Raw genomic sequence first — 26,454 nt, 5'->3', positions numbered from 1 at the left:
CTTATCAAAGATCAAATGTCCATAGATGAGAGGGTCTATATCTGAGCACTCTATTCGATTCCATTGGTCGATATATCTATCTTTATGCCAATACCATGCTGTTTTGACCACTGTGGCTTCATAATATGCCTTAAAGTCAGGCAGTGCAAGACCTCCAGCTTCGTTTTTTTTCCTCAAGATGTTTTTAGCAATTCGGGGCACCCTGCCCTTCCAGATAAATTTGCTTATTGGTTTTTCTATTTCTGAAAAATAAGTTGTTGGGATTTTGATTGGTATTGCATTGAATCTGTAAATCAATTTAGGTAGGATTGACATCTTAACTATATTTAGTCTTCCAATACATGAACACGGTATGCCCTTCCATCTATTTAGGTCTTCTGTAATTTCTTTTAGCAGTTTTTTGTAGTTTTCTTTATATAGGTTTTTTGCCTCTTTAGTTAAATTTATTCCTAGGTATTTTTTTAGTTGCAATTGTAAATGGGATTCGTTTCTTGATTTCCCCCTCCGCTTGTTCATTGCTAGTGTATAGAAATGCTACAGATTTTTGAATGTTGATCTTGTAACCTGCTACTTTGCTGTACTCATTTATTAGCTCTAGTAGTTTTGTTGTGGATTTTTCCGGGTTTTCGACGTATAGTATCATATCGTCTGCAAACAGTGATAGTTTTACTTCTTCCTTTCCAATTTTGATGCCTTGTATTTCTTTTTCTTGTCTAATTGCTCTGGCTAGAACCTCCAACACAATGTTGAATAATAGTGGTGATAATGGACATCCTTGTCTTGTTCCTGATCTTAGGGGGAAAGTTTTCAATTTTTCCCCATTGAGGATGATATTAGCTGTGGGTTTTTCATATATTCCCTCTATCATTTTAAGGAAGTTCCCTTGTATTCCTATCCTTTGAAGTGTTTTCAACAGGAAAGGATGTTGAATCTTGTCAAATGCCTTCTCTGCATCAATTGAGATGATCATGTGATTTTTCTGCTTTGATTTGTTGATATGGTGCATTACATTAATTGATTTTCTTATGTTGAACCATCCTTGCATACCTGGGATGAATCCTACTTGGTCATGATGAATAATTCTTTTAATGTGTTGTTGGATACAATTTGCTAGAATTTTATTGAGGATTTTTGCATCTATATTCATTAGAGAGATCGGCCTGTAGATTTCTTTTCTTGTAATATCTTTGCCTGGTTTTGGTATGAGGGTAATGTTGACTTCATAGAATGAATTAGGTAGTTTTCCCTCCGCTTCAATTTTTTTGAAGAGTTTGAGGAGAGTTGGTACTAATTCTTTCTGGAATGTTTGATAGAATTCACATGTGAAGCCGTCTGGTCCTGGACTTTTCTTTTTAGGAAGCTTTTGAATGACTGCTTCAATTTCTTTACTTGTGATTGGTTTGTTGAGGTCATCTATGTCTTCTTGAGTCAAAGTTGGTTGTTCATGTCTTTCCAGGAACCTGTCCATTTCCTCTAAATTGTTGTATTTATTAGCATAAAGTTGTTCATAGTATCCTGTTATTACCTCCTTTATTTCTGTGAGGTCAGTAGTTATGTCTCCTCTTCCATTTCTGATCTTATTTATTTGCATCCTCTCTCTTCTTCTTCTTGTCAATCTTGCTAAGGGCCCATCAATCTTATTGATTTTCTCATAGAACCAACTTCTGGCCTTATTGATTTTCTCTATTGTTTTCATGTTTTCAATTTCATTTATTTGTGCTCTAATCTTTGTTATTTCTTTACTTTTGCTTGCTTTGGGGTTACCTTGCTGTTCTTTCTCCAGTTCTTCCAAATGGATAGTTAATTCCTGAATTTTTGCCTTTTCTTCTTTTCTGATATAGGCATTTAGAGCAATAAATTTCCCTCTTAGCACTGCCTTTGCTGCATCCCATAAGTTTTGATATGTTGTGTTTTTGTTTTCATTCGCCTCTAGGTATTTACTAATTTCTCTTGCAATTTCTTCTTTGACCCAGTCGTGGTTTAAGAGTGTGTTGTTGAGCCTCCACGTATTTGTGAATTTTCTGGCACTCTGCCTATTATTGATTTCCAACATCATTCCTTTATGGTCCGAGAAAGTGTTGTGTATGATTTCAATCTTTTTAAATTTGTTAAGACTTGCTTTGTGACCCAGCATATGGTCTATCTTTGAGAATGATCCATGAGCACTTGAGAAAAAGGTGTATCCTGCTGTTGTGGGATGTAATGTCCTATAAATGTCTATTAAGTCTAGTTCATTTATAGTAATATTCAGATTCTCTATTTCTTTGTTGATCCTCTGTCTAGATGTTCTGTCCATGGATGAGAGTGGTGAGTTGAAGTCTCCAACTATTATGGTATATGAGTCTATTTCCCTTTTCAGTGTTTGCAGTGTATTCCTCACGTATTTTGGGGCATCCTGGTTCGGTGCGTAAATATTTATGATTGTTATGTCTTCTTGTTGAATTGTTCCTTTTATTAGTATATAGTGTCCTTCTTTGTCTCTTTTAACTGTTTTACATTTGAAGTCTAATTTGTTGGATATTAGTATAGCCACTCCTGCTCTTTTCTGGTTGTTATTTGCATGAAATATCTTTTCCCAACCTTTCACTTTCAACCTATGTTTATCTTTGGGTCTAAGGTGTGTTTCCTGTAGACAGCATATAGAGGGATCCTGTTTTTTAATCCATTCTGCCAATCTATGTCTTTTGATTGGGGAATTCAGTCCATTGACATTTAGTGTTATTACTGTTTGGATAATATTTTCCTCTAACATTTTGCCTTTTGTATTATATATATCATATCTGATTTTCCTTCTTTCTACACTCTTCTCCATACCTCTCTCTTCTGTCTTTTTGTATCTGACTCTAGTGGTCCCTTTAGTATTTCTTGCAGAGCTGGTCTCCTGGTCACAAATTCTCTCAGTGACTTTTTGTCTGAGAATGTTTTAATTTCTCCCTCATTTTTGAAGGATAATTTTGCTGGATATAGGAGTCTTGGTTGGCAGTTTTTCTCTTTTAATATTTTAAATATATCATCCCACTGTCTCCTAGCTTCCATGGTTTCTGCTGAGAAATCTACACAGTCTTATTGGGTTTCCCTTGTATGTGATGGATTGTTTTTCTCTTGCTGCTTTCAAGATCCTTTCTCTTTGACCTCTGACATTCTAACTAGTAAGTGTCTTGGAGAACGCCTATTTGGGTCTAATCTCTTTGGGGTGCGCTGCACTTCTTGGATCTGTACTTTTAGGTCTTTCATAAGAGTTGGGAAATTTTCAGTGATAATTTCTTCCATTAGTTTTTCTCCTCCTTTTCCCTTCTCTTCTCCTTCTGGGACACCCACAACACATATATTTGTGCGGTTCATATTGTCCTTGAGTTCCCTGATACCCTGTTCAAATTTTTCCATTCTTTTCCCTATAGTTTCTGTTTCTTTTTGGAATTCAGATGTTCCATCCTCCAAATCACTAATTCTATCTTCTGTCTCTTTAAATCTATCATTGTAGGTATCCATTATTTTTTCTATGTTTGCTACTTTATCCTTCACTTCCATAAGTTCTGCAATTTGTTTTTTCAGTTTTTCTATTTCTTCTTTATGTTCAGCCCATGTCCTCTTCATGTCCTCCCTCAATTTATCGATTTCATTTTTGAAGAGGTTTTCCATTTCTGTTCGTATATTCAGCATTAGTTGTCTCAGCTCTTGTATCTCATTTGAGCTATTGGTTTGTTCCTTTGACCGGGCCATATTCTCAATCTTTTGAGCGTGGACAGTTATCTTCTGCTACTGGCATCTGGGCATTTATTCAGATTTCTCTGGGTGTCGGACCCAGCAAGGTTGTAAGATTTTTCTGTGAAATCTCTGGGATCTGTTTTTCTTATCTTGCCCAGTAGGTGGCGCACGTGGCACACGTTTGTCTCAAGTGTTTGGAATGGGTCTCCCCCAGTCACCGATCTCCGCGGTCTGGGGATTTCGGATCCAATTCTCTCCGTTGGTTCAGGGGCCACGCGTAGTGGCGGCGTCAGCCGCCACGGCTTGAGGGGACCCTGTGGCTGGTCGCGGGCTGCAGCGGGCCTGGGGGATTCCCCACCGGACCAGGAAGCCTCCCGCGGGGGGGGGGCCACCGCGGCTTGGATAGCCCTCCTATCCGAGACTCGTATCCGTGGACTCGAAGCAGAGACTCGAAGCTGCCCGCAAAAGAGGGGCGCCGGCCGTCTCGGCTTGGGAAACTTGCCTCTCCGAGACTCTCAGCCGGCCCGGGAAGGAGGGAGGGAGTAGCTTGGACCGCCGCAGCTGCGGCTGATCGGGAAATCGCGTGCCACTCGGGGGTCTCCCTGCAGCCGAGTCTCGCAGTCAGACTAGCCAGCCCAGACTTTGGATAGCCCTCTGATCCGAGACTCGTAGCCGCGGACTTGAAGCCGAGACTCGAAGCCGCCCGCAAAAGTGTGGCGCCAGCCGCCTTGGCTGGGAAGCTTGCCTCTCCGAGACTCTCAGTCGGCCCGGGAAGGAGGGAGGGATTAGCTCGGACTGCCGCAGCTGCAGCTGCTTGGGAAATCGCGTGCCGCTCGGGGATCTCACCGCAGCCCAGTTTCGCAGTCAGACTAGCCAGTCCAGACTGGGTTACGCTGTGTGTCCATTCCCTGCTGTAGCCCTGGGAGCTGTTCTGTACTGTTTCTGTTCACCTATTAGTTGATTTGGAGTCGGAGGAACTAAGACGCATGTACCTTACTAAGCCGCCATCTTGGATCCCCCAGTTCATGGCTTTTTAAATCTGCCTTTCTTCTAAAACCAGTAGTCAAATTTTGCTAGATTCTTTGCCACTTTAAAACAAGGATCACCTTCCTTTCAGTTTGCAGTAACATGCATCATTTCTCTCTAAGGTCTTATCAGAGATATCCTCAGAGTCCATATTCCTACCAACAATCTCTCCAAAGCATTCTAGGCCTTCTCTATCAAGCTCCTCACAACTCCTCTAGAATCTGCCCTTTTCCTGTCCCAACATGTTTGGTATTTGCAAACTGCAGCACCACCACACTTCTCTGGTACCAAAATTTGCTTTAGTTTGTAGAAGTTGTCAGAATGCAATACCAGAAATAGAATGATTTTTAAACAGGGGAATTTATTAAGTTGCAAGTTTACAGTTTTAAGGCCATGAAAATGTCCAAACTAAAGCATTCACAGTAAGATAACTTAATTCAGAAAAGGCTAATAAATCCAGAACACTTCTCTCAGCTGGAAAGGCACACAGTCATATCTGCTAGCTTTCCCTCGTTTCATAAGGCTGTCCTGGGGGTGCCTTCCTTCTGCATCTCCAGAAGTCTCTGTCTGTGTGGGGTCTGTTGGCTCTAAAGCTTTTTCTAAAATACTTCCCTCTTATAGTGCTCCAGTAACTGACCCCACCTTGAATGCGTAGAGACACATCTAAGCAAAAGTTACCACCCATAATTGGGTGAATCGCATCTCCATGGAAATAATAAAAAAGATCCCACCCAGCAATACTGAATGAGGATTAAAGAACATGGTTTTTCTGGGGTAAAAAATAGCATCAAACCAGCATATATGATTAATCAGAATACGATTTCTTAACCAGGAATTCCAAGATGACTTCCAGGGGGTGTCAATGAAAGCTCTGAATTGCAAGTCCAAGGATTTACCGAAGAAAAAAATCAAAGCCCCCCTAAATCCAATCATTGCATTGGGTTATCTTATTTGAAAAAACCCTTTAAGGGGGTGTGGGTGGGGTGGGTAAGGGGTATGGGCAGATTTCAGTTTTATATTTTACTCTTATTTCTGTTCTGGAGTAGTGAAAATGTTCTAAAACTGATCATGGGGATGTATATACAACTATGACGATGCTGTGTGCCAGTGATTGTATACTTCGGATGGCTTGTGTGGTGTGAATACATCTTAACAAAACTGGAAAAAAACAAAACTTTAATGTGTGGACTGTATAGCATAACTGAGATTACTTAGTATTTACTCCTGTTTTCCAAAGTTCTAACACCCTAAGCAAGCTGTCATTTTGTACACAGTGTTAGAAACTCTGGTTTCAATTTTATACTCTTAGTATACAGTTAAATACAATACATTTCTAGAGCTTAAAATATTTTTAATTATTGTCAGAATATAAATGGATTATATCTTAACTCACAGTATTTCAGAAAGTCCATGATTTTAAATAAAGACAAATAATAACAGAATTTCTAAACTTTCCAGTACATTAAAGTGATAATGACACATAATTGCTTCAAAATTATTGAAAAGGAGGTCATTTTCTTGAAATGAACTTGGCGCAAAAGGCAGCATAGAGGTCTTTATAAGGAGTATCTGAATCTGACTTGGTCAATGGTATTCGGCAAAATTGGCGAAATCCAGGAGAACGCAGCAACAAGTTCTGTAAGAGACCCATGTAACAGGAGCACAACCAGTAGAGAGCAATTGACTACAAAGAAAATAAAGGACATAAATGCTAGCATCTGTCCATTCTCTAAGGTCACCCAAGTCCAGAGACAGGCAGACAATGATAAAGAAAACGAGAATCTTTCTAATTATACTAGGATAGAGAAAGAACTGAAGCAGCTATTAGATACCTGTGACAGATCCAACAGACAGGTATGAAAGGAGATTGAAAGGAAGACCAAAATGCAAACAGAAAGCAAAAGAAGGGGAATTCATCGTAGGAGAAAGTGATAGGGAAGAGCTTCCAGGCAGAGGCACAGGAGAAATCCCACTTCTTTTCCTCGGCAAATAAGTATACCTTAACCTTGCAGCAAAAGTTTACTCAGTGTGGGATATTCAGTGGGTACAGCCATTTTTTTTTATATAAATTTTTATACTTAACCTAAATGAAAGCTCCATACCTACAGTTGCTTAGCTCCCTTAACTTCATTTTTTTCATCATCTATCTTCTAAACTTTTCCTAGTACTCAATTTCTCAGTATAGTCAGAAATGCATTATATCTTTGCTCTTTTGAGACAGTTTGAGAATTATTTTCAACTTTTATATTATCATCTAGATTTATTTATTTAGATGAATAACTAAGACATGCAGCCTCTGAAACACTCCTGTACATCTATTTGTTCCATATTTCCCTTTAGTATCAGAACTACAAATGTATTTCTTCAGATTCCTAAAACAAGTACTGTGAAATACTTTTACATATCCTGATATAACCCTACCCACCAGCAACAGCTGTGTTCTACTGTATGGTCTCTGAAGATATAACTGATATGGTTTTTGTTCTCTTGGCAACTTCTACACTATCTAGGGGAAATAAGCAAAAGACTATAAGTATGAAGTAATGGCAAACATAACAGGTTATATATTTTTCCTCCTATATCCATCAAAAGTTTAATTACATTTGAGTGTCCTATCTTATAGGGGTTGTTATGAGGTTTACTAACATTACATATTAACCCCATAGGGGATTGGCAAAAAGTTTTGTTTCTTTCTTAAATGCTATTTCTTGGCCCAGCCTATGCTGGAAGAAAGACTTCAATAATTTATCAAGTAATCAAACAGAACAAATAATATGTTCATAGTATGGTGCAAAGCACTCACAAGATTTTTTTTTTTTAAGGAGAAGAAAAAAGCAGCTTGATTTGTAGGAGAGCTAGGAAACATTCTCATAAAAGATTAACCAATCCCAAGAAATACTCAAGTGGCGCTCGGTGATAAAGACAGTAGATATATCAGTTACTACAGAAACCCACAAATCAGGAAGGCTCTATAGTTAGAGGAAGCTCAATGAAAGCTGCAGGACCCCAGCAAGTCTAAGCTAAGGATATATAGGATATAGTACACGCTATACACAACCCTAGTGATTACTCACTGAAGGTACTGTTGCAGCAATTGGAATCATCAACACTGACACTGCACGGACAAAGTAAGTAACATATTTCTGAAAACGAGACATTCCAAGCTTTTGCAGAGCAAAAATCTGAAGGAGTAGAATATATAAACACATAATGGTCATTAAAATGCACATTAAATTAGACATGCTTTAAAATACAAACAGATTTTGACTGGCCTAGACCTATACCTCAATAAAAGCAAAAAAATAATAAAAATCCAAAATAGTACTGAATTTACATGGTTGATCATCCTTTAAAAAGTGACATTAATAGTTAATACATTTTACTAATTATTAAAATTTTATTAATAATTATGCAAAATTCTTAAATAGCACTATAATTAAAAGCAACAAAAAAGAGGTTATGCTATATAAAGCAGAATCAAAGAATACTTTTTCAGTACAGATGCAAGAAAGAAGATTTTCATGTTTTCTGTCTGTCTTATTCAACGGGGAATACAGGAAGCTTGAGAAACAAGGGGAGGGGAGATAATCTTTGCAACTCAGAAATAATCTCGTAAATGACTGAATAGTCTTTTTTACTCCCCAAAAGAAATCTTTTTGACGTCTGAATTAAAAAAAATAAAAAGATTAATTTTTTTTTTGTATGCTGTATGGCAGGGGTGACATTTCATTCTTTTCACATGTGCATTTCCCTTACTGGAGCACCATTTGTTGAATTTTTGTCTGTTGTTTTCCTTTGTTTCCTTGCTGGCTTGCTTGTTTGGGAAATGCATGGGTCAGGAATCAAACCTGGGTCTTCCCCAGGGCAGGTGAAAACTCTACCACTGAACCCCTTGCACCCTCTGGATTAATTTTTAATAGTCACTGTTTTCAAAAGATTGTTCACAAAATTGAAAGTTCCTTAAAGATAGGTAATGAATCACTACCCTTACTTTCTGGCACCTAAGTACAGTGACTGGCCTAGAGGACATACCGATATCTCAGATTTGCAATTTGGCTACATGGAATAACAAGAACCAAAGCTAGAGAAGCAGTCATGACTTATGAACTCAAGAGCCAACCTACCTAGGTTGACATAGTAAGTCTGTACTGACTACAGTGACTTTGAGAAAGTTACTTAACCTTTCTGTGCTTCACTTTCTCCACCTTAAAAGTGATAATAGCACCTACACCTCAAAGGGTTATATTAAGAATAAAATGAGTGAAGTCATATAAATTGCTTACAACAGAGTGCGGCACATAAGTTTTTATTACAGTGATGCATGCTCGGTCAATGAATGGTAGAATAATATAAAGAAACGACAAGAGGACTGATGTCTACCATTAATTGTAACCTTGTGTATAAAACAGTTCTCCAGAGAGATGGAAGCCATATATATATACATATACATGTAAATGTTATGAGATTTATTAGCAGAATTGGCTCATGTGACTTTAGGGATTAACAATTCTGAATTCTGTAGGGCAGGCTGCAAGTTGGGCCCTCCAATAACGGTTTGATAAATCCCCCAGGAAAAGCTGTCTGTCTGAAGTAGAAACAGGGATATTTTCTAACTGTGGAAATCATCAGTTCTTCCTTTAAGGCATTCAACTGACTGGATCAGACTTCTCTCACTGCAATCGCCTTTGCTGACTATAAATAATAATCTGTCATAGATGCAATCAACTGACTAATGACTTAAATTCATGAAATGTCCTCACAGTAATAATCAGGCCAGTGCTCGCTTGGTCAGACAAATGGACACCATAAAATGGCCACGTTGACACTTGAACTTGACCATCATATCCTGTGTCTGTCACTTCCTTTTTTTACAACAAATATGCACCTTGTACCAACCACGTTCACAGAACTCTGCTTGGCATTCTTAGGGAAACACATCTGGACTACACATGGACTCTGCCTCAAGAAACTTTCACTTAAGACCTTGGATTCTATCATCTTCATTTTCTTCAACTAAAAACGTATGAAGTTGTATTAGATTTCCCAAACAACATCTGAGAATGTGAAGTCTGTGAGGTCTTAACTACTGTAAATAGTATCTACGGTTTCTTTCAGTTCAAAGAGTCTACGCTCAACTTTGAGTCTGAGAATACCTCTTAATGAAATTATATATGATTCTCCCAAAGTTTTTTAGTAAAGCAGCATGGGATAATAATAAGAAATGGCTAAGGACTCATATTGTATATATATGTATTTTTTTTTGCCTTCATTTTACAGAGAAATTCAGTGACTTCTCCAAGGTCATACAGCTAAAAGAAATGCTATATTCCCTGCCTACAAATTCACATTTAAACATACATACAAAACACCATTGTATTGTTAGAATAAAATTAGACTGACTGACATCTTAATTATTGTCTTTACCATAAACAAATCCCAAAATTGTATGTATTAGAATCATATAATTATAAAGCTGAAAGAGACCTTGGAAATGCTCTTAGTTTTTTTTTTTAATTTGAATTATGAGATCCAGAGAGGTTAAGGGGACTGACCTAAATTTGTCAATGGATGGGATAAGAAACCAAGTAGTCTGCAGTCCAGCTCAGATTTATCTCCACCAACTCAAACACATTCATATCTGAACAAAATCCCAATGATTTAATGACAAATCTCATTTAAAACCACTGACCTCCACTATTAATAAGTTGATGACACCAATGGAGACAGGCAAAATCCAAGTGGAATCCAGTGCGGTGAGGTCAGGAAACCACAGAACCCCACCAGTAGCTAACTGCTCCTGAACAGAAAAATCTGCTGAAACAGATTTATAAATAAAACAATAAAATTCTTAAGAATAGCAGAGAACGATACATAAGATTAAAGGAGTCTGATAATTCCAGTAAGGTTCCCTCAAACTAAGGACTTATACTGGTTTTATTCAAATTATTGTCACTCAGTCCCCAACATAAACAGTCCTTCCTATATTGACAAAGAGGCATGCAGCGATCTGCAGCAAACGGACATAGATAACATAAAGATGTGCAGCAGTAGTCATTTCAGATTTAAGCTTAAATTATTTGTCTGTAGGTGTCCTTTCTTTCAAGAAAATCCTGATTACATTTTGGGTAGAAGAGCTTAAATATAAAAACCAAACACTTTAGTTTATATCATTTTAAAATTAACCTTTATCTTCATAACCATGGAAGCTTTTCTGGGTCTTACTTTTATAAATGGAAAAATTCTTGGTAGGAAATAAAATTATGGAATTATAACACTAATTTTATTATAGCCCTCAATTGATGTCTTCCCTAGATTCATCTGTTTTTCCTCAACATAGCTAATTTTGTTTACACTCAAGATTTAAAATCCTACATTTAGGTAAGGAAAATGGTAAAACTATTCTAATTGTGAACGGTATGGATTTTTTTTTCCCAAAGGCAATGTTAGAGAGTTTATTCAGGGCAAGCAGACTTCTATAATTACCTTCTGAATGTGTTGCCCCCATACTAAAATTCCGGAGGGCAACTGACATGAAGATCCACATTGGAAGCTGAATCCAGACCAACACAGTGGCTTTGAAAGGGTGGCAGTTATCCCGAACATACAGTTCTGAAACAAGCTTTTGCATATTCCTGAGATAAGTCAGCCTGGATTGAGGGTAGGGGAAAAATGGAAAGGAGAAAATATCTTTTGACTTCTAATGGTACTTCATTCCCAAAGCACAAACATGGATCATGCTGTGGTTACTGGCTAAAGGACTTGGGTATGGTTTTAAAACTGGGTTAAGGGGCTGCCTAAACAAAATGCAAATAGACTTTTACTGAAAATCCTCTAGTAACATACATAAATTACATAACAATCCAATAAACCTGACATTGTCAGAGTACAGGTTTACCTCTGGTGGTCTTTGGCTGACTAGGCTTTAACAGGGGAAATTTCACAGCTGACATGGTACAACCACAATTTATATGAGAAATAGTAAAGAAGAAGTCAAACGCAAATGCTTGTGCATACTTTTCCTAGCTATGTGCTTTTGTAGTATGTATGCTCCTGATCTGTCAAAATCATAACCTTCTTCATCGTTTCTCTCATGAAGATTTTCTTAATCTCTTTCTGTTAACCATATTAGTTATTCTTGTTCATGTCTTAAGTCCTGCTTTCTAAACTACAGTATCTTTGAGGGGCAAGTATTGGGTCATATTATCTTAAAGCCTCCTGTATCATACATTTTGTACATGACAGGCATTTAAAAGGTTTGTTAAATTTAATCAAATTATAGTGTATAGAATTAAGAACCACACAGATATTCTATGCCCTTTGTAATTTAGCCTCTGTCTCTACCTCCAACTTTCTTCCTTTTGCTCCTCCAGACTCCTGTATCTTTTGGTTCCAATGTTATTTTAGGCCATCCAACAAATCAGACTTCCACAACACCATGGCTTTGGCATTATATCATCTGTGTGGAAAGCCCATTTTCCCAACTGTCCACTTGACAAACTCTCTTTCACCCTTCGAGATTCAGCTATACTGAAAATGCAGGAAGCCTTCAGATATGTCTTCCTAAGTAAGGTGCCCCAACTCAGGCTGAGTTGAAAGGCCAAGTGAGCAGCTAGTAATTGTTCTTTTGGTCTGGGGCTGTAGTTCTCAGGTACAGAGATGCAGCACTGACCATGGTGACAGGTACAGAACTGTAGCACTGACAAACACCCTAGGGCAAGGACTTTCTAAAGCCCAGGAAAACAAATGCTCAGGATAACCAAAGGAGATGGACAGCATCTTGGCTATCCCAAGTACTTCTACCATTGTACCATTTTCTACTTCCCCATTATCTGCTGCATCTTTTCAACAAAGGTCAAGTTTGCATATAATTTGAGTCATTTGTTGACCAATCAATATCCAAATAGTCTGCTAAATATTTTTCTCCTATAATGCCTTCCCTGACTATCCTTGATGACCTAGTTCCTTGTATGTAATCCCTACACAGCACTTAATTCACTGTATTTTTCAGTGGGCTGGAGTCCTTCAGTGCCAAGAACATGCTCTTCTTTTTTTTTTTGTGCATGGTCAGGAATTGAACCCGGGTTGGGCATTCTAACCACTGAACTACCCATGCACCCTAAATAAAAATATTTTTATTGACATATTTTCACACACTATAAAGTCCGTCCAAAGTATTACAATCAATGGCTCACAATATCATCACAGTATGTATTCATCACCATGATCATTTTTAGAACATCTGCATTATTCCAGAGAAAGAAGTAAAGAGAAAAAGAAAAACCCATACATCCCAAACTCCTTACCTCTCCCACTCAATGGCCACTAGTATTACAACCTACCCAATTCTTTTTACCTCTTATCCCCATCTATTATTTGTTTATTTTTTTGTCCTTATTTTTTACCCATCTGTCCATAGTCTGGATAAAGAGAGCATCAGCCACAAGGTTTTCACAACCATATGGAAACATTGTAAAATCTACATAGTTATACAATCATTTTTAAAAATCAAGGCTACCAGAACACAGTTCAACAGTTCCAAGTACTTCCCTCTAGCCACTTCAATATACCATAAACTAAAATGGGATATGTGGAACATACTCTCCTTATCTTTGATTCTCCAGTTCTTTGCCCTGAATTCAGTATGTGTAACTATCACACCACATCAAAGCTACAAGAATGTTCAAACCAATAATTAACATTATTTACACATAATATACATGTGTATTGTGTGTGTGTGTGTGTGTATACACAGCCATGATCTTATATGCAATTAGCTCACCTGGCAACTTTTTTGGACCACCCCAACTGATTTGCATGAAATGCAACTTCTTGATTAAGGTGCCTGGCAATGTTCTTTATTTCTGGCTGCAAATTTTCCACCTAGCTAAAAGAAAAGAAATTGTTACGAGCATATAAAAGATCTTACCACTCATAGTTTGTTTTACTCTCTATTCCCTCAACTCATTTCAAAATGCGGCTTACTGATCTTGTTAAAAAATCTTAAGTTAATGTTCTTAAAGATGCTCTAAGTCACAATTAAATTCAAATTCCATCTTGTATGCTTAGTTGTGCAATCCTGAGCAAGTTACTTAACCTCTGAAACCCTGTTCCCTCTCATATATAATGTATAACAGTACCTACCTCACAGTGTTACTACAAGGATTAAATAAGAATTGTACCTTGGGCATTACCGTTTCAAGCCTGTTTCAAGCCTAGACTTCCCAATCACGTAAACTGAGAAAACAGCATACTATTAAGTTTTTATATGCTGTGTGAAAGCCACAGATCAGAAATGAAAATTACCTTCATTTTTGATCTATTTAATTTTACTTTCTGTATGGTAGGTCACTGCCTTAATAGTGCTGATTCTCTTCCTGCTTTGTTTTCATTTATCCCCCAACGATATACTCTAAAAACATGAAAGTAATGATTTCTGAAGTCCCACATTTGAAGAGCACTTTGTTTTCAAAGCATATTAACAATATTATCGAATTTGAATTCTTCCGCTATTTTTTTGTTTGTTTTTTTCATTCTCTAAGAGTTTGTACTTTGAACACAGACCTAGCAGGATAAATGAAATGAGACGGTACAAGTGTTACCAAACATCTCTCGTTTAACACATCAAATACCCACATTTCTTAGGAATGCAGTGATCGCAATGTCTAACACTGAGAACTCCGGAAACAACCACGTGTCGCATGCCTCTGAGATGCGCGCGCACGATTCACGCGCGCTCGGTACTCCTCACCTTGGCTAGGATGTAGTGCTGGTAGGCGGCCAGGGGCAGCGTGACTGCGCCACGGAGGGCTACAGTGGTGAAGAGAATAGTGCCCCACCAGGGCAGTCCTGTGGCAGCGTGCGCGCCGAGCAGCACCTCCTCTGCAGCCCGCACTGGAGCAGAAGCGGCCAGGGCGTCATACCAGCTGCCCGTGCCTGCCGGAGTAAGGGCACAAACTGAAGCCACCGCCCACAGTGGAAGAGCAGGGCGTTCGGCACGGCCAGCTGGGGCCGGGGCAAGCGGCAGGCCCCACGTCCGTGGCTGCAAGGCAGGAAGCGACCGCAACCACACACCGCCTAGTCGGCACAACATGCCGGCGATAAGGCGGAGCCCAGGACAACAGCCTTTCAGAGGAACGGCGTGCGCACCGCGGCTAATGTGGCCATGCGCATGCGCCTTTTCGCCAGGGCGGAAGGTGTGTTGCGCAGGCGCCTGCCCGCGACCACAATTGACCTTCCCAGTCAAGCCGCTGTCGTCTTGCGTCGCACTAGGAATGATGCAGAGATAGGGAAGTCCCACCTTTCCCACGCGGCGCACGGCAGGCCTGATGAGCACAAGCTAAATTCCGGCTGCTGGCGTGGAGCTCTTTCGAGACCGGACCGGAATTGCGGAATAGTAGGGCGGGTTGTTTTCCTGGGAACGCTCACCTTTTGAAGTCAATCTTGAGTGTGTTCTTTTCCTTGTTTTTTTTTTTTTTTTTTTACCTAAGAGAATCTTGTCATTTGTGTTGGAATTAAGTTTGATGGATAGTCTCTGTGGTGGGTCCCCTACCTCTACGCGCTCCACAGTTTGCTTTTGCTGGGGACCATGATAACATTATACTGCCCACACATTACTGAAATGACCAACAAGTTCTGGACGTGGCAAAGTGCCAACTACTGTGTGTTTCTGGTTGACTCTGAGTTTTAAACAGCATCCTTTACGCAATGGGCATAAGTAAATCCGTGGTATAGATATTTTAACTGCACCATCAGCCCATCCTAGCATAACATTTTCAACTCCACCTGCAAACAGTTTTCTTGAATGTTTTATCTTACATTATAAATAGCAGCAAAGATCTTATATTAAGGTACCATATCCTGATTTAAGAGGAATTATCACTGGCAGCGAGGTGAGTTTTATACTATATAAGCCTTAAAGTGTTGTATCCTATACAAGCCTTAAAGCTTTGGGTGTCTTGGTGAAAAGAACACGCAGTCTCCAGGAACTATGTCGTTTTTAATTTTGTGTTTCTGGCAATAGCAAACTGGAATAACATGGATTCCTTTCCTCACAGAAGGATCACCCTTAGAACTAGATCCAGATGTGCTGAGCAGAAGAAAATATTGACTGCAAAGCCTCCAACAGATGTTGGTGTAACATCAAACTGCAGCTACTGTTTTCCCAGCTTCACCTGTGCACCCACCAACGGTAGCAGATGCTTTTTTCTTTGGATTCTGGAAGTCAGTTTCCTTTAAAATGATAAATACCTATTTAAATTTTAAAATATTGCTTACTCTCTTTATCCAGTGTATGGACACATGAGTAAGAAAGACAAAAACTTTATAGGAGGGGTATGGGATGTTTTGGGTGTTCTTTTTTACTTTTATTTCTGTTCTTTTTATTTGGGGGGAGTAATGTTCAAGAATCGATTGTGATGATGAATGCACAGCTAGCTGTATAATTATGTGAACCATTGATTGTACACTTTGTATATGAATACATATCAATAAAACTGCATAAAAAATAAAATGGTGCACTTTACATCCATAAAAATTACCCCAACTAAATATTGTGGAATGAAATAACTACTTTGTTCCACATTTCCCTCCTTCCAGAGAGCTGATGACATTGAGAGTTGATCCTTTCATAGTGACACTCGGCCTAGGGACTCTGAACTTAAATATCCAGAAGTAAGGGAAAAGCTGACTTTAAAGAACACAACAACAAAAACCCTAAGACGGAGGATCCACATTTATGCACTCACTATTCATATACTCGAATTAAATTTTTTTAAGCTATTCCTCCGATCTTGCATACTCCTGTGAATATTACAGGGGACAGATCTGGGACCTCCTCAACCAGTATAGGGTCTACCTTTTCTGTTATAGTGGCATCACATATTCTTACTGAAAATTCAAGTGTTTATTGTTTTAAAATTTTGTGATCAAAGTAAAATTTATGACTATTTATTATCTGCTAATTCCATAAACATACACTTCTTACTCCACATAATGGGTATGATTAAAACTTGCTGTCTGCTTAGTAAAGAATATTAGAAGTATTTGTTGATTATAAAGCCCACTATAAAAGTAAAGTATTATCACTAATGTGTATGAACTTGTTATCCAACATTTTGGTGGTATCTTTTATCTTTTGAATTGCAGAGTACATTATAAAATGACCACAAAAATATTGAGCAAATTCAACCCTAACATGCTGCATATGAATTTCTGCATCATATTAAAACATCTTCTAAAAAGTTCAACACTTTTACTAACTTATTCCTATCTTTAATATTTCTGTAATTTCATACAACCAATTTTTTCTCAATTTTACTTAACCTTCTTAAAAACAGGGACTACGTACTGTTTCTGCAGTCTGAAATTTTTACCCATTGCAATGCTGATCACAGGAACGGAGGACAAAACTTAAATTATAGCTATTATGATGTACAGTCACCTAGATTTCCCAAATTTGCCTTGTTTAACAAATAAACCTTAAAGAGATGTTATTTTTTAGTGCAACTTTTACCATGATCCCTTAGAATCAGATTTATGTTTCTCTTTTATTTAAGGAGTTTTCAAAACCAAAGCCATCCAATGTAGCATTAGTTTTGTCTCTATCTTACTTCTCCCTTTATTGAAAACTATCCTCTCCTATCATCTTTATTGTCATTGGTTCTCAAGAATTGAACGTGCAAAACTTGCTTTTATTTTTCACAAGTATGAATTCATTTAAAGGTATAAGTCTAAAATGAAACATCTTACAATACTTCTGTTAGTCTTGTAGTCCAATTGTAGCATTATAAAGGAATTCTTATTTATGTTAAAGCTTTAATGGTACTTAAAATTAAGTAATGTCATTTTTACAATTAAGGTATGTAACATAATAAGTAGTATTAAAGCACTAATGATACTCAAGTTTCAGTCACCTGAGTTGAGTGTTCTGACTTAAGCAAGTATATATTAATTTGATGGGTATTCACAAAGAGATTCAGGAGCATCCAGAATTTGCCAAGTATAACTTAAATGTAACAAATGATATTAAAAATGTAAGACAACTAGATAGATTCATTTATCTAAAAAAAAAAATGGAATAAAGAATCTATATAATAGCAAAAAAGAGTGAACTTTTTTTACTGTATTCTAATAATTTCAAAATAAAAAAAGTTTGTCAAAACAAAGTTGTAATATATTTTAAATGTTTGGTAATACCAGATCTGTGGGGACATGAGTTTCTGAAAAAGTGAAAATAGATTGAATAAATCATATTATGAAGAAATTTTGTGATCTTGTGTTTCCTTGTTTAATTGAACAGTCTGTACTGTTTTAAAAATAAAGTGAATGACTGTGACAAATAATTTTTATGACATGTACATTTAGGTAATTTGAGTCAAAACAAAGAGGGAATACTTTTTTTTCGTTTTTGGAATCCTATTTTTTTAAGATCAAGACAGGATTGGTTAAGTTGCTTATTCACTTTTGTCTAAGGATAAAAATGACTAAAAATAAGCACAATTTACCAAAAAATTAATTTTTAATAATAAAAATGATTTTACATTACAGTAATGGGAAACTGAAGGGGGAAGTTCTTTCACGTAAGTACTAAAATTATTTTGTGAATAAATTGTATTTGTTAAGAAGGCATGAGAAGAGGATTTTGTTGGAAATGATAAACATAATCATCTCTAAAATAGAGTGCTTGGGGCAGGCCACAGTGGCTCAGCAGGCAGAGTTCTCACCTGCCACGCCAGAGACCCAGGTTCGATTCCTGGTGCCTGCCCATGCAAAAAAAAAAAAAAAAAAAAGGAATGGTTGGTAAAAACAGATTACATAATAATTGAGATATTAAGTATTTGGGGTTTAAGGTGTGAATTAATCCAAGTGTTATTTCCAACAGTTAAGTTACTTCTTAAAATAATGAGAAGAAATACATCATGTAGTCTGCATATACATATACCACATTCTTTCAAAAAAGAATAAAAAGACCTACATGGCCTGAAAAAGATGTTTTTTTATTGTTCAAATAAAAATGTAATTTATTACATCTGAAATATAAAAATGTACCTGAAAAAGTGTTCCCAGTACAGACTTCTAAAACTATGGTATTGTATTGAACAAGCCTGATTTCAAAAACTAAATATGGGTCACTCCAATAATCTATATGTCCCTGCCCACAGTTTTAATTTAGTGTCAAGAATATACAGATTGCTGTGGGGTTTCTTTTTTGTAAGACATACCCCATCTTAAGAAATTCAGTTTTGTGAGACCACAAAACTCATGTGTCATAATAAATATTGGGTAGTATTTGTCCTCCAGCAGGATTATTTTTAAAAGAAAATAACCCTAGTTAACACAGGAAAGAATTAAGCCAAAAAATATAAGATAGTGGCAAATGTCATAAAAAATACTGTGTTAAAGAGCATTACATCCCTTTCTTAGTGAAGTGCTGTAATTTTAACTCATAGCTATATTTACTTGTAAGATATTATTTAGTTTTCCCTTCAAATTTGGGCATATTAATGATAGGCAGAAAATCAAAATTTTAAGACTACATTCTAAATTTAAGATATGTATTGTTTACAACCTCTGGATATGTTTGAGAAGTCATCTTTTTTTCCTTTCTCCTCAGGCTACCAGAGTAGAGAAATAATTTCATTTACTTGGACAGCCAAGGAGCCATATTAAATTGTCAACTCTGGATGATTAACCAGAACTTTAATTAATGTTTATGTTTTACTAGTGTGATGTTAATGTCTAGTTTAAGAATAAAGACAAATTGATAGATATTATTTCACTTTTATGCTTATTTTCTTTTACATTTCAACCATGGTATTTTTCCATAAGAGCAGGGTAGGACACATATTCTTCTTGGATATTTTATTGTTTATTGTTTCAAATGGATGAAATATATAAATCCCACCAAGTAGTTTAATGTGGCCCTGCATCTCATATAAACAGAGACTTCAGACTGTAATCTGTATATTCACGTATCTACCAAAAATTGTCCTAATGACAAGTGGAATATTTCTTTTATTATTTGGCCCAAGTTAGCTGCTGATCCCTTTCATTGATACTCTACAGTATATAAGTGCAGTGAACAAGAAGCCTTTAAGGTTGGAAAAAAAAGATACTTTTCATTAAATGACTGAAAATTGTAATTTTACATTGACTTTTGATTACTGGAAAGCCAATATTAAGAATGAACATTGTTTAAAATAAAACAGGACACTGAATTGTTTACTAGCAAATGGTCTATTAAGAGCTTCTATCTTAGATATGTTGACTGAGAAGCAGTGGTGGCTTTTCAAACTCTCAGAAAAGTCTAAGCATTTTAAGATTAGAAGAAACCACTGGTATAATGAATGTGCTCCATCTCTGTAGCAGCCACTACAATGATCATCTCTCCAGAATTGTTTCACTAGCAGCAAGAGAATTTTACTAGTATTAGAGGAAAAGGTAAAGAGAGAACAAACAGTTGAAGAGAGAAGTGTGTATTAGTTTTAAAGGTGTGAAAAGATAATAGACATGGAAAAATGAGAAATTTTTTCTTCTTTATGTGCCTTGCTACAGACAAACCCCAAAGAGAGCAAGCTGGATATTTTAAAAGCAAACATAGGAAAACATCGACTGATAATGCCCTTTGTTTTACTTTATACTTAAATTACACAAGTAGAAAGTTATGCTTATTAATAGTTTAATGTATGAAGGAAACATCCAGATTTCTGAATATGAAGGTACATATCTCACATTAATTTAAGTCTACATAAAGTAGAGCCTCTATACTGACATATTGAAATTTACTTTCTGCTTAGCCTTTTCTGTTATGTAAACAATTGTACATTTATTTGCCATTCTAAAACTTCAGGATCAAGTTTACATAATTTTGCTAAATTTCCGTGTTTGCTCAGAAGCAGTTTACAGTACTAAAACCAACCAGCCAAAGAACAGCTTCAACAGAAAGTTAAGTCCAAAGGGGAAAAGGGGAAGAAAAAAAGAAAAATAAGAAAAATGCTAACTAAGGTAAAATGGATGATGATGGGGAATGGGCAGTCACAAATGTTCACAGAAAATAGGTCAGTTAGTAAGTTCTTCTGCAAAAAGCCTACACACTTCAGTCAAGCACATCAGTAGAATGATTTGGGAGCATAAATTTTTTCGGCCACTTGTGATTTCCACTGAATGAAAAGGAATCTGCAGGCTAACAAGTTGATCTTCATCAGCCAAGCTGGTTCATATGCACACTGTTCATGTGAGGTGCCCAGGGTCCAGTCCACACCTATGAACATAGAACATATTTTATTAAATATCTAATTAGCACACATATGATTAAAATAACTCTTAAAAACTAAGAAATGCTCTTAATATCTATGGACTAGACATGCAATTTAGAATATACTAGGAAATAATGGTGAAAAACAATGACAAAATAACTTTTATCTGTTGTTTTCCTGCCTCTGTTCTTACCCTTCACACAAGATCCGATTTACCACCATTTAAAAAAAAAATCATAATCTCAGTACATATAGATTAATGGTTATGGAAAGAAAATGAGTTAGGGATATTAAAAATATACCAAAATAAGCAAAACTGTATTACTTTTCTGTGAGTTTTTAGAGTTGATTATATACTGTTTTGACATTTATACTTTTAATAACATCTTGTAACCCTTTTCACAATACTAGTAAATTTTGAACTGTTATTATATGATAATCACTTAGTAACTTAAAATCTTTTATCATTTGCAACACCACTGAATATACAAAGCCTCTCAAAATTTTAGCCTCAAAATCACTTCTTCTCTTCCCACTTTCCACATCTTTCTGCTATATTTTAGCCTTATTAAATTGCCCTCAATTTCTCCAACTTTCCATATTTGCCACACTCTCTTACTACCATGATTTACCTAGATTCTATTTGTCTCGGCATTTCAAAAACGTTTAAAAAAATGTTTGTTCACTGAATGATTAGCCTTACCGTTTGAGGGCCATTATTTTCTGTGGAGCTTGAAACCATCTTAATCAGTGAGTTCCAAGAGGGATCTGCAGCATGAGGGCCATTGAATATGGGTCCTCCGGCACCATCAGGGATAGGTGCTACTGGAGGAATCATTGCATTCCCATATACAGAAAAAGGCATACCCTTAAAGAGGGGGGGGAAAATATATATAAAATGCACATTTGAATCAGTGTTTATGTTTTCCAATATAATAAATAGCCTTAAAATAGGTATTTGAAACTTGACCTCATTGTGGGAAAATATAAGTTATCAGGGGAATATAAAAATTATTTTCCATTATATGATTTCTTCCAGCATTAGATTATTAATAAGCCTACTATATCCAAACTACTTTGTCAAAAAACCCTCTTCCCAGCTAAATAATTGGGCCAAAGACAGAAATGACCAAAGTTTACATATTAGCTAGATTTGGCCTGTAATTGCAGGTGAGAGCCTCAGTATTCTCTCACAAATACTCACCCACCTGGAAGTAAAACAAGGCTAAGAAAAAATCTTTTAGAAATAAGGAAAATGCCAATTTAAATCACCATTACCCCAACTTTAGGAAAGTCCATGTATCCTGCAGGAACATGCTGATGGAATGTACCAGAAGGAGTTACAATTCCTGTATTATCTCGCTCCATTGCTTGATGCTGTGAAAACACTCCTGGATCAGACATTGGCCTGTGAATCATAGGATTTCCCATCCCAGGGTTACACCAGTCTACTTTGTCTGAGGAAAAACAAAAGAGGCAGTAAAAAAAATTGGTGATATTTAAGGTCAAAGAAAAGCAAAATAAATTATTTTATATGACATATTTCTATGCAATATTGTCCACTTTAACTTGTGGATCCTTGAGAATAATGCTTTTATAAATTTATTGCAATAATTTCATATTTGTAGGTAATAATATATAGTAGCATAATAAAATAACCTAAATCCTTTGTGTTATAAAAGAAGCTAAATAAAAAACTCATCAGGCTCAAAGGAAATATTAACATCTCTTTAACATGATGAAATAAAGAAAAGCACATGCTTCCATTAGATTATTTTCAGAAAGCAATGACAAATTCAGAGGGAATTCACATGGACAACCCCCCACCCCAAATTTCTGAACTCTTAAAATAAAAATGAATAAATAGTCAAAACAAGGAGAGATGGATACAGATCTTATAAAAAGTGACTATGAAAGTTACCTATTATTTACAATATTATAGTTACTGCATAAAATTAATTTCTAGAAAGTAGATAACATATCATACCTTGATTGCCACCAATTCCTTCAAAGGACCAGATGCCACTATGCCCTACTGATGTGGACAAATTACTCCCAATAACAGACGGAGCTGAAGTTCCAGTTTGCCTGATACGTGCAGAACGTTCAGTCCCAATAGGAACTGGAACTTTTCTGTCCTGAGAGACATTGCTGGGCTTTTCTGACCCTAAAGGTACTGATGATGGGGCAGGAGAGGGTGCACGCACTCCAGAGGATACTGACTGTGCAGGAGAATCTGGAGAAAAGATATTTTGAAATAGTACAGATGTCACTGTAAAGCATGTAATTTTGAAAAACCAAATCTTAAATTCTAAAGACAAATTCTTTTAAGGAAAATGAAATATAAGAATAATGTTAAACAATACATTATGCATATTAAAATTTGTCTAAAATTTCATGACTTTTGGTCATTTTTTAATTGGCTCAGTTTTTCCATTTAATTAGTTACATGATAGAATATAAAACTGTCAATGCTGCAAAGTAGTCAACTATACATGTAATAAACCATCAAACTAACTAAATTTTAAATGAATTAACTCCTGAGTCTGAGTAAAATATAAGACCAGAGCAAGAAGAAGGCAATTTTAATTTTAAATTGCAAACAAACAAAATAACAAAATGAAAGTAAGGAAAAAGTATTGCCTATATTGCCAACTGCCAAATTATTCCTTAGGAACAATTGTTTCTTGGTGTGTTATGATAAAAAGACAAAAGGACTCAGGTGGTATCTAATACATTTGAAAAATCCAGGTTAAGAAAAAAAATTAGTTTCTTTAAATCAGAACTTCGCAGAACCTTTAATCTGCTGATAACATTGCAGCAGGTGGCTATGTCTCAATGTCAACTTTTTCCCATTGTACCTTGTAAGTATTCAACCGAACACGCTTTTAGAAATGACAGCCTAAACTTATCAAAACAAGGTCAGTTCAGCATATAGTCAGTCTGGAAATATTCATTAGTGATTTAATACTATATATAGTATTGAGAAGAAGGGGGGAAAAACACCCCAAATTGTATTTCATGTGAAAAGTTTAAATATCAATCACATTTAAATTTAAACAGGGTGTAAATGGTAGAAGATGCTTAAAAAATCAAAACTAACCTGCAGATCCAGTCTATTCATAGCTGTCTGACAGAATGCACTAGAAACAGTCCTTTAATAATTTTTTTTCCATTTAGCCATTTATGTGTCTAAGTTTCTGGTTTATATTTATGTGCATGCATATGTGTTTATATATGTGTGCAGGTATGTGCTTATGTGTGAATCTCCAACCCAAGGGAGTCAGGTATTTAATAAATGTGCAAAATCTACCTACTTATCTACACATATACATTATGCAAAAGCATAGTGATTCTATTTTTAACTTAGAAGATAAAAAATAATTTATACTATTAGCCATAGTACATTTTAAAAAGACTTCTTATATATTTAGAATTAAATAGATGTAGAAAGAACTATGGAGATAAAGTTCATTTTAATAGTGCTCTCAGAGGTCAATTTTGGTTAAATTGATGCTCCACCTCTCATTGAGTTGCAGTGACAATTAAATGAAAAAATAAATGTGGGAGTACTTTATAGACTATAACTTTTAAAGATATTATCGAGGATCAAAAATATGAGACATATGGGCTTGTTACCTGTAAAAGTAAACCAGGAAAACCCCTCTCCTTTAATAAAACATTTAAATATATCTGTTGTGGTCATGGATGCATTAAAGTATTTGACAACATTCACTTTTCACAGATGTATCTTTAAGGCAGTTTCAAGTATTCTTTAAATTCATGAAAGTTTCATTAAAATTACACTGGTATAAAAGGGAATTCTGGGAAACAGGAGGTGACAGCAACATAGGTTTTGATTCTTTCCGAAAAAAACAATACCCACCCCCCCCAAAAAAAAAACCCTTTAAGTTAGCAAAAATTTCATGGGTGACAGCTATACCAAAGCTAACATTCGAGGTATCCAAATGAATCCAAAAGTACAAGTGAATGGGGACAAACTGCCAACAGCTATAAGACTCATGTGGTATCAGCATTTGTGTAGAGGAAGCAATGAAGAATCATTCAGACCCAAGAAGAAAAGAATGGGAGAACCTAAAAACGGTCAAAGGTATTCACTGAAAAGTGGGGCAGGCCTCCTGAGAACAGGAGGTGAAATTGGGAGGTTTTAGCCAACTCAAGGGTGATTGCAAAAGTACACAGTAAGATCTGGAGGAGCTGGAGCAATCTTGGCCTTATGACCTCTCAAAATGAACCTGCAGAAGTCTCCTTCCAGGACAAAACCCAATCCTGATAAGGAACTGCTGAGAATAGATTCCAAAGGACAACAGAAGAAAAGAGAAGACCCAGTCAAAAGTGGAGCAGAGATCAAAGGTGGGGTGGGGCTGAGAAGGGGGAGGAAAGGAGGGCAAGGAGGAAGGAGGAAAAGTGGGGGGTGGGGGCCAGGAGATTTAATAAAGTATAGGTCATATAAGAAAGCTGTAACTTAATATTCCAAAGAACACCAGAAAGAAAACTACTAAGCTAATATTCCAAAATAAGCGAAAAGAAATGAAGAAGTTATGAAAGAACAACATAATTTAGAATCAGAAAAACTGGAAATGAGGTAAAAAAAACTCAACAGTGTATTAGAAGTAAAAGAAAAAAATATTTCCGAAGACTAAACTACAAAGAACACAAGAACATATAAACACAAGAGATAAATTAAAAGAAATTTTTTTTGAAACTACGTATTGAGAGAGCATACCTACATACCTGAGAAAAACTCACCCGGAACCAATAATATCAAGACATATTCTAATATATCACTAGACTTTAAAGAAAAAGGAAGGGAGGGAGGGAGGGAGGAAAGGAGAAAGGGAGGAAGCAAGGCCAGTCTACTTCCTCTCAGCCTATTTTTTAAAAATGTTTTTATTGAGAAATCTTCACACATTTACAGTCCATACATGGTATATAATTAAAAAGCTCATAATATCATCACACAGTTTTGTATTCATCACCGTGATCATTTTAGAACATTTGCATCACTCCAGAAAAAGAAATAAAAAAAAGAAACAACTCATACATCCCATTACACCTCACCCCTCCTTCTCATGACTATTAGTATTTCAATCTAACCTATTTTTTACCCTGTATCCCTTGCCCCCCTCATTTTTTTTTCTTATTTCTTATTTCTTTACTCATCTGTCCATACCCTGGATAAAAGGAACATCAGACACACAAGGTTTTCACAATCACACAGTCACAATGTAAAAGTTATATCTTTATACAATTGTCTTCAAGAATCAAGGCTACTGGAACACAGCTCTGCAGGTTCAGGTATCTCCCTCCAGTTACTCCAATATACCATAAACTAAAAAGAGATATCTATATAATGCATAAGAATAACCTCCATGATAACCTCTAAACTGTCTGAAATCTCTCAGCCACTGAAACTTTACTTTGTCTCATTTCTCTCTTCCTCCTTTTG

At 36.3% G+C, this 26,454-nt stretch overlaps 2 protein-coding genes across 11 annotated transcripts in view; both read right to left on the bottom strand.

The window, feature by feature from the left end:
* Window positions 1–5,054: 5,054 nt before the first annotated feature.
* On the bottom strand, window positions 5,055–14,918 carry COX18 (cytochrome c oxidase assembly factor COX18). 3 transcript variants are annotated; one of them, XM_077143204.1, is made up of 6 exons: window positions 14,480–14,918; window positions 13,511–13,611; window positions 11,215–11,378; window positions 10,421–10,545; window positions 7,806–7,913; window positions 5,055–6,367 (listed from the first exon to the last, which is right to left on the bottom strand). In XM_077143204.1, exons 1-6 carry the CDS (start codon window positions 14,819–14,821, stop codon window positions 6,242–6,244), a joined length of 966 nt encoding a protein of 321 aa, XP_076999319.1. In that variant the 5' UTR covers window positions 14,822–14,918; the 3' UTR covers window positions 5,055–6,241. The 3 variants fall into 3 exon arrangements, with proteins under 3 accessions (XP_076999319.1, XP_076999317.1, XP_076999318.1); XM_077143202.1 differs by having other exon boundaries at window positions 5,062–6,415; XM_077143203.1 differs by having other exon boundaries at window positions 5,065–6,415; window positions 10,421–10,542.
* A 3,613-nt stretch (window positions 14,919–18,531) lies between these two features.
* ANKRD17 (ankyrin repeat domain 17) overlaps window positions 18,532–26,454 on the bottom strand; it is a 164,688-nt gene continuing 156,765 nt past the window's right edge. For 3 of the 8 annotated variants that reach the window (XM_077143196.1, XM_077143197.1, XM_077143198.1), the window contains exons 31-34: window positions 22,972–23,220; window positions 22,263–22,441; window positions 21,688–21,852; window positions 18,538–20,989 (exon numbers count right to left, since the gene is read on the bottom strand). In XM_077143196.1, coding sequence (XP_076999311.1) covers window positions 20,930–20,989; window positions 21,688–21,852; window positions 22,263–22,441; window positions 22,972–23,220 — 653 coding nt within the window. In that variant the 3' untranslated portion in view covers window positions 18,538–20,929. Of the gene's footprint in view, window positions 20,990–21,687; window positions 21,853–22,262; window positions 22,442–22,971; window positions 23,221–26,454 lie in introns of all 8 variants that reach the window. The other 5 variants (XM_077143194.1, XM_077143193.1, XM_077143200.1 and 2 more) reach the window with 5 other exon arrangements.

This window comes from Tamandua tetradactyla, chromosome 24 (genome assembly GCF_023851605.1).
Source record: "Tamandua tetradactyla isolate mTamTet1 chromosome 24, mTamTet1.pri, whole genome shotgun sequence".
Taxonomy (NCBI): domain Eukaryota; kingdom Metazoa; phylum Chordata; class Mammalia; order Pilosa; family Myrmecophagidae; genus Tamandua; species Tamandua tetradactyla.
The sequence above is the reverse complement of the archived record's forward strand: the minus strand, read 5'-3'. Positions and strand labels throughout refer to the sequence as shown.

Excerpts from the sequence above, each read along its gene's own strand:
- COX18 (XM_077143202.1), bottom strand. The coding sequence starts at position 14,821 with ATGTTGTGCCGACTAGGCGGTGTGTGGTTGCGGTCGCTTCCTGCCTTG. Across the intron at positions 13,612-14,479 it reads AGCACTACATCCTAGCCAAG|GTGGAAAATTTGCAGCCAGA; the intron begins GTGAGGAGTACC and ends TCTTTTAGCTAG. Across the intron at positions 11,379-13,510 it reads TGGTCCAAAAAAGTTGCCAG|GCTGACTTATCTCAGGAATA; the intron begins GTGAGCTAATTG and ends CCCTCAATCCAG.